Genomic DNA, 8,786 nt, shown 5'->3' on the forward strand with positions numbered 1-8,786 from the left:
AAATATTTTTTCTATTACTTGGTCAAAGAAAAAATAACAATGTAATATTCTGTGCGCAATTTATTTTTCAGCCGATATTATTATACTGTTTTGGCGAAATAAAGAACGAAAAAAATATTTTGATGTACTTGCTTGAAGAATATTCTTGTTTGACGTACTGGCAACATTATCGTTGTCTATTGTTCGTATTTATTTTTTCACCTGGCGCCTGCAGGTTTTTTCTGCTGCTTTATCTGTTCAAAATGTATATGAACTTGGATTTGGCGCCGGGACCGTTAAAACAGTTAAAGACGTCGATTTTTTAAAGTTTCTAATGATAAAACGCTAATAACTGTTAAAACTAACAAATAAGTCGATATATATGTAATTTATTTGACTGTTCTGTGTTTTTTCTGACTGTTCGTTGATGTAAGAATCTCCAAACATGGGTAAGCGTTTTTGAACCACAATACGTTTTTAAACCGCAATACGTTTCTGAACAATAATACTCATTGTGATCTAATTACTGTTTACATAAAATATTCCGAGGAGTGTGAGAATGTAAGCTGTCTTGCACGGCGCAGTTTCCGACTGCTCAATGGAGTCGGTTTGATTAAATCTATAAGCGCAAATGCGCTGGACATAGAAGTCAAAGCGTTTCGGTTGATTTATTATCATTATATATAATGCCTCGATATGTTTTCGAGCGGATAAAGAATACCTTTCTGTGTGAAATAGAACCGTAATCCAGGGGCCTGATTCTAAGTTCGCTGTAATTTAACACGAACTCGCGTTAAAAGAATACGGATTTGAATTTACGTTAGAAAAGTTCGTTCGTTACATACACATCATACAAAGCTAGCACAACGTGAAGGCTTGTCAGTACCGAGGTTTGTAAACAAGTATGGCCTAAGAACACTTCATTATACAATTACTAAAATTTTCAATAAGATTCCTAAACAGATCTTAAAAGAAAATGTTGACAAAACTTTTTAGAAAAAAATAATTAAATGGCTAATATGTAACAAGGCTTTATATTAATTGCTCGTAATGTTTATATTACTTTTTAAATTTATGTAATTTCTCTAGCGTTTTTATTTGTAAAGGAAAAATAAGAAACCTGCTGACAAGCCGGTTTCGCAGTTTAGTGGGTTTCATTATTTTTCCTTTTATAATTTCTGTTCATGTTGACCTTCTTAAATAAAAATAAATACAAAAAAATGTAAAGCGCGGCCGTGTTAATTTCAGCGTTAACTTGCGATAGCACGGACTCAGAATCAGACCACTGGACTTGTGTTTTTGACTCGATGGCTACTCTCGGGTAAAAATCCTGAAAAACATCCCGACCAGAATTGGTAAAAAAAATGTACTTGCAGTTTTAAAACAGTTACCCTCCCGTAACACCTAAAACAGTTTCACAAAAATAAATGAAATCGTTTAAAAGAAACAAAAATCTAATCACCAAGCGCAGAAGTAAAAAAAAAAAACATTTCGCTTTGTGCGAAAAATTGAATTCCCCGCCGCACTCCGTACCTCGCTTCGCCCTAACTTCAAATCTCTATCCATAATACCCACCTACTCGTATTAAAATCTCCCAAGGAAGAAGTACTTACACATATACGCATGAAATCTCCCTGGCCCGTCTCCACTCCACCCCACACCCGCGCAGCCCCATGTCCTTGTCCATCTGTATTCTTAAAACGAAATTTTAAACAGCTCAAAGTCATAACCGTTATAAAAAAATAACAAAAATTGAAGATGTTTCCACAACGGAGTAGCAAAATAAACTGAAACAGTGTCATAACCAGTTGTAATCTTCAAGACATAAAAAAAAATTGGAGAACTTCACCGTTTAAAAAAAAACTGTGAGCCTACACAGTTTAAAAATAACTGCCTTTCAAAGAAAACTTGTTTAAATTTTTCTGAGTGCTGTTTTTTAAGTTTTTGACACATCCATCCAGACTCCATACAATATCATCAGAATTTACATACAGTAATGAGGCACTTAATTAGCTCACTATTTCTTTCAAATGCCGCCCCTGCCGTTGGGTCCTTTTTTGATAATTATTCATAATCTGCACCTCATAAACACATGCCTTAAATAATGAAAACCATATTTTAAAAAGGGTTTTATATTTTATATCATAACACCTTGACAAAGTAATATAAGAGGAATACCAAGTTTACTAAGTGGCTTAATTTTAGTGTAAGCTCCCATAAATAATGTAAATAAATAAGCTCGCCAATATAAACAGAGATGATGGGATGCATTTAGAATCATCCTGGTACCCAGATTACACATCCATCTACACAAATACCATCAACCCTGACGATGGACGCTGTAATGCAATCCGATATGTCTGTAAATAGTACTAATACCACACGGCATAACACACCCAGAAAAACTCGTTGCGCATCTGAACGGCCGTGAAAATCGAAGTTTAATATCACGAGATGTTCAGTAATCTCTTGAAAATTTTTGTCTGTTTTCATTTGTTTTTTAGTTCGAATTACATCCCTACCGTTGTTGGTCTTCAATCAGCTCATTTCCGCTTTTAAATCGCGCAGACCACTCTTGTACAGTCTTCAAAGTCACCTTATTATTTATTATACAGCACAAGTGCCTTTTACAATATAAAATATACAAAATAATGAGTTCGTTAGATATACAAAATTTTAAAAACAATATTAAAACATGGGTATAAGAAGAAAAATAACAAGAAATATATATTTACACATGTATGTATGTCAGCATACAAAAGATATAAAAAATATAAAATGAATAAACACCAGATCATTAATATAAGTAGCTTTTGCAAATAATTAGTATAAAACTATAGAACATAAAATATTTATAAAGAGATGATTTGAATTCACAGAGTTAAAAATGCCAATATGAGAGATACATTCATTTCCTAGTCTGTGTATTCGCGGTTATAGGTGAGTGACAAAGATAGTTGGTTTGAGAAGGGTGACAATAATATAGACTATTTTGTCTGTTGTACGTGTTGGTATATTAATATTTATTAAATCCAGGAGTTCGCAATAATTGAATTAAGAATTAATGATTTTATATAAAAATATTGGGTCAGTTATTTTCCTGCGATCCTCCAGAGTAGGTAATTAAACGCGACGGACTCGGTAAACACATAAACAAACAGTAGAGAAAACTATCTAAATAAAATCAGTAAACAGTAAGTTTTCAATCATAATGAAAATGCTCGTTCCCAGATGGGGCCGCCTAGAAGTTGGACTCGTGCGCGGTGTCTGAAATAAATTCATATTTTTTATCACACCTTGTATTTAAAAAGAAATAGTTATCGGTATTTTTCCAATATCGCAGTCTTTTCAATGGAGATTTCTAAATTTTCATCTAGTGCCTCCTTTGTTTCTAAGACGAGACAGTGTCGCAAGAGATGCGCCTCGAGCTGGAGAAGACGCTCCGGCGCTTCGCTCTGTCGGACATGCGCGAGCAGGCGGGGCAGGAGCTGGGGGGCGGCGTGGTGGGGCGCGCGCTGCGCCTGCTGGACCGCGCCGGGCGCGCGCCCTCCGCGCCCGCCATGGCCGCTGCGCTATCCCAGGCGGCTGAACATGTGGGGGCGGACAACCTGGACAACTTGAAGCTCAAAGGTAACGCCACCTGTTATTCGGTTTATTTCACGTAAATATCACGTTTTTTTTACATTTTTAAAGTAATAAAAGTCTATGAAATACCATTGTCGGCCTCGTGGTGTAATGGTCAGCGCATTTGTCTACCATGCAAGAGGTCTCGGGTTCAATTCCCGATATGGTTGATATGAAATATTATTCGAAAGGGTGTTTTTACAACTAGAATATGTCATAGCCCCTGGCCTTGTACCTAACTAAGTGTGTGACTGATCATCTTACCTTCATGTAACAAAAATGATCGAGATACGCTGCGATTGGTGTACTAATGCAGTGCCCTGTGCACCATTAAGTGCGGAAATGGGATGATGATGAAATACTGTCCAGTAAAAAAAATTTTTTTTGCTAATGATCATTAGCATGAAAAATATGTTTAAATTTGTAATTTTTAATCTCCGCTAAAACCGTCATTCCATTGACTACGCCCCTAATACGTTACGATTCCTGTTTATTTGTTCCTGGCCATTATAATTTATTTATAACATTATCACGAATCTTGACGTCACAACAACCGAGGCAAAACTCGGTGCATTTTTATAGCAACATATTTTTATTAAATTTCTTTTTTACATTTAAGTATGAAAACATTTCTCCACAATATTCATATTGATTTTGAAAATACAATAAATTATTCCAAATCCATTTCATATATTTTTATCGGTATTCGTAGTGTGTGAAATTTCTCCATTATCAAATGAACAACATTGTTTGGCAATTAATTCCAGCCAGTTTCTCGAGGTGGAAAAACTAAAATTTATTATTGTCTCCAGCCCTGGCGTACCAGGCGTCCTCGCGCTGGCACGTGTACCAGCTGGGCGGGGGCGAACGCTCCGCGCCCGCGCTGCGCTCCGCGTGCGCGCGCGTCGGCCGCGCTCTGGGGGCGCGCGTGCGGGCGGTCCGCGGCCCCCTGGGCGGCACGCTGCTGGGCGTGGGCGGCGCGCGGCGGCCGGTGCCCGCCCTGGTCTTCCACGACTCGGGCTGCCTGCTCGTCGGCATCAAGAAGCCCGCCCTCGTGGAGGGCATCGCCGAAGGTTGGTTCAACTTTTTATTATTTAAAAACTTACTAATCATTATCATCATTCTCTATTCTGAATCAAGCCTATAAGTTCTCTTCTGTACCTATTATATGGAGTGTTCAATATATCAAGACTATTTAAATTCTTGTTAAATGCTTCACATATATACAGGATGTTCTTTAAACCCTGTCACATCTGAAACCACGATGATCAGTATGAGCAAGAAGACATTGTCACATTAAAATTTTTTTTTGAACAACTAAAATCTTCTAAAATCAACGAGGAGGGGGGAGTCTGAACCGCACGGCCGCTCCCCCCCTCCCTTCTCCCCTGCAGAAGTAAGCAACTTATTGTTTTTTTTAAATATTTTATTTTAAATATTTTTTTTCATTCTGAATGTTTTTAAAAATATGCTAATATGTCTTCTTGCCCATTCTGATCATCGTGGTTTCGGATGTGACAGGGTTTAAAGAACATCCTGTATAAATATTATTTTATTTTATTTTTTATCAACTTCCGGCAGCCATAAAGAACTCCATAAGTGCCAATGTATTTTTAAAAAAGGTTTGCAATTGGTTGCTGCACATCGATAGGGACGAGGTTGTCAATTTTTTTAAAGTTTAAGATATATTGACAAATATTGTCAATTTTATTAGATATTTTTATGTGTTTTCACTATGTATTTTTGTATTATTTAATTTGGTACTCACTCTTATTTGGCATATTATTTATTACTCATATTTCTTACTATAGTATAGAGTGAGTTTCTAGAAACCATATCTCAATTATGTTTTTATATATACAGGGTGTTCATTAAACCCTGTCACATCCGAAACCATGATGATCAGTATGAGCAAGAAGACAAATTGGCGCATTAAATTATTTTTTTAGAACGAAAAAAAAAATGAATAAGATTAAAAAATAAAATATCAAAAAAAGCAAATGGTTGCTTACTTCTGCAGGGGAGTAACGAGGATTGGGGAGGGGGGAGTCTGATTCTGCGCCGCGCTCCCCTCACTTCTCCCCTGCAGAAGTAATCAACCATTTGTTTTTTTTTTTAAATCTTTGTACTAAATATTGTTTTAAATATGCTAATATGTCTTCTTGCCCATGCTGATCATCATGGTTTCGGATGTGACAGGGTTAAAGAACACCCTGTATATGTATATTCTTTTTCGGTTGATTTCAATGATATTACTAATTTTTATATTTGATTATGTTTGAATCCAAATTTGTATAATTCAAATTTTAATATTTATATCTGATTATCTTTTTACATTGTATTTTTTGGAATTTTATTATTTATTACTTATACCTTGTTTTTCTGGATTGTTATTCTATTCATTATAATTTAATCTAATTAATTTCACTATTTATTTTTTATTGTAATTTACTATGGCTTGACACGGGCATAGCCTAAAAAGCCTTAATAAGTTCATTAATATTTAAACGAGTGTAATTTTGAATGAATGAATAAATAAATAAAGAAATACATTAGTCAAAAATGTTACTAGAGGAATCCAAGTGTATCAAAAGTGATTAGTGAACAGGTTTATTTTAAATTGAATATTGGGTAAAATGAACTCTTATTTTAATTTGTTTCAACAGAGAGGGAAAACATTTTTGAGAAGGGAATATGGAAGTCTAGGCATTTATAAGGCTTATGCCCTGTCATTGGCTGGTTTATGTGGCCACTTTACACACTGTGTAACATTCACCATTCTGCCCATATTTGATAATCCACATTTCCTCAACTCTTCCATCTGTTGACTTTTGTGAAGTAAACGAGCTGAAACCTTTATCACGTGGGTGAGATTCATCCGGCTGAACCAAATCACCTACCAGGCAACGCCTGAAAACAATTTTCTAATTTTTATACTTCTTTTACCAGGCAGTTAATTCAAAAATGTTTGAGTATGTCCAAATGCTTGCAGACTGGCTGGATTTTCTCCCTAGGGAGTCTGTAGAAATACATTTAAATATGAATAACTCCCTAGGGAGGAAACCCAGCCAGTCTACAAGCATTTGGACATACTCAAACATTGTTAAAATGAACTCATCATGTTCTGAAACTGGTAGGCGGATTAAATATGTGTAGCTATTTTGCACAGAGAAAATATTTATATAAACTTAGGTGTTTTTTTTTTCTTCTTTAAGCTCTGGGCTACAGTCACGTAAAGGATTGCCACCTCTCCGGCAAGCACATCGTGTCCCTCCTCCGCCTCCTGGAGTCGCGCAGAGGCCTCCGCAGCCAAGCTGAAGTAGAGACCGCTGCGCCCCGGGTGACGGGGCCCGCGCGCACCGCCCTGGGCCTGGACTTCAGCCGCGCCCCCGCCGCGGCGCGCGCGCTGGACGCGCGCCTGCCCGCCCTCACGGTCACGGCGGAGGCGCCCGCGGCGGGCAGGGCGCTGCGCCTCGTGGCCACCCTGAGCAGCGCCGACGTCACGGCCTCCCTGGCCGACATGGCCCGCCACGGGCTCGTCGACGACGACAGCGTCTTCTTCGCCATGCTGGACAAGGGGCGCACGGACATCACCATCAAATTCAAAGATTAGTACTGTAATTTGGTGAATAGGGACTGTACAATTCATACATCTTGGGTAAATTTAAATTGGATGCCAAATATTTAATCTCTGAATGTCTGTGTGTGTCTCTATGGAAGAAACGAATTGATGTTTTATTTTTAATTCCTTGATTTTATTCCTTAATCTTCTAATCTCTTCTATCTGGCATAGTAATAGCACCTCTAAGCAACATTTCTTTATTAGTAATTTGTCTGAAGAAATCTTCAGTTTCATAAAAAAATTGCGCGAAACATTTTTTGCAAACTTTGATATTTTTTTTCTTAAATAACATAAACATATCGCAAGATCAAAAATATTTTGAATTTGTCGAAATTTTTGTAGACAAAGACTGGATTTAACTCCCTGGGGAGCTGTTAATATTAACAGATTGCAACTGAGATGAAGAACATTTTAGAGAAGGTAATATGAAAGTCTAGACATCTACTGGGCTTATTACCTGTCATTTGCTGGTTAAAGTGGCCAGTTTACACACTGTGTAACATTCACCATTCTGCCCGTATTTGAACATCTGAATTCCTTAAATTCTTTGATCTGGTGATCGTTGTGAAGTTAAAGAGCTGAAACCTTTTTTTATGCGGGTGAGATTCATCTAACTAATATTAGTATATCAGCGCTTACTGACTTTTTTAGTCTACCGGTTTCGAGACGTACCCGTCTCTTTGTCAGGACACTCACTACACCAACATGTACACACACCTCCACCTTCACCATCACTGCAGTATATATATAGTATTTTCAAAAATACGTGGCTTCCTGTCCCATGGCGGGGCACGAGGAATGACGTCAGGTGCGTGAGGGACGCACGACGTGGGCGGCTCGTTATGAGCAGGGGCGTGGGCGCGTTGGTTGCGTCATCGTATGCGGCGACGTGAGCGCGGGGGTTGCGTCTCGTGGTGCCGACGTGACGGGGGCCTTGGAAGGGGGCTTGAAGGCGCGTAAGATGCGGGGTAGGCGGCAGCGTCGGGGCTGCGGCGTCAGGGCTGAATAGTCGGCGTGGTAGCTTCTCTCCTGGGCTGCTGACTGAGCTCCGGGGATGGCAAGGCACCCGCCCGTGACCCTCGAAGACAACTCGCCCACGGAGTGAAGGGACGCTGATGCAGGAGAAGAGAGTCCGGAGAGAGAGTTCGGCTAGCGGGTCCGGAGAAGAGAGAGTTCGGGAAGCGGGTGTCACGGTTTTTATCATCTTCTAGTCGTCCCCACTACCGGATTGGGAGGACGCCTCCCGCTTCTCGGTCTCGTCGCCCTGATTGGCGGGCGCACGCTTCGGTTGGGGCGGTCTTCTTTTCCCGCCAAAATCCTTCTTTCTCGTGGCCACTTAAAATCTTAAAATCTAACTTATTAAAATAAACTTAAATATAAAATGACCCTGTTGTGGGTGTGTGGCGTTTTGCTTACCTGTTGGGGTCTCTCTGTACACGCTGTGTGTAACTTTTGTACTCACAGGCGTGTGCGTGAGGCAGGATTAGGCTATCTTCCTTTTTACCTGCATCCATCCGTTCGGGGCCTCGCGTCCCTGTTGGAGCCTGCAATCGGTCCCGTA

General features: G+C 39.2%; 1 protein-coding gene across 1 annotated transcript; it reads left to right on the forward strand.

The window, feature by feature from the left end:
• Nucleotides 1–244: 244 nt before the first annotated feature.
• LOC148270869 (uncharacterized) lies at nt 245–8,785 on the forward strand. The gene is made up of 4 exons (XM_088242113.1): nt 245–428; nt 3,376–3,609; nt 4,416–4,676; nt 6,819–8,785. The coding sequence occupies exons 1-4, from the start codon at nt 425–427 to the stop codon at nt 7,214–7,216; spliced, it is 897 nt and encodes a 298-aa protein (XP_088098239.1). The 5' UTR covers nt 245–424; the 3' UTR covers nt 7,217–8,785.
• Nucleotide 8,786: the final 1 nt, after the last annotated feature.

This window comes from Micrasema longulum, unplaced genomic scaffold (assembly GCF_059751315.1).
Source record: "Micrasema longulum isolate JH-2025_06_02 unplaced genomic scaffold, ASM5975131v1 h1tg003324l, whole genome shotgun sequence".
Taxonomy (NCBI): domain Eukaryota; kingdom Metazoa; phylum Arthropoda; class Insecta; order Trichoptera; family Brachycentridae; genus Micrasema; species Micrasema longulum.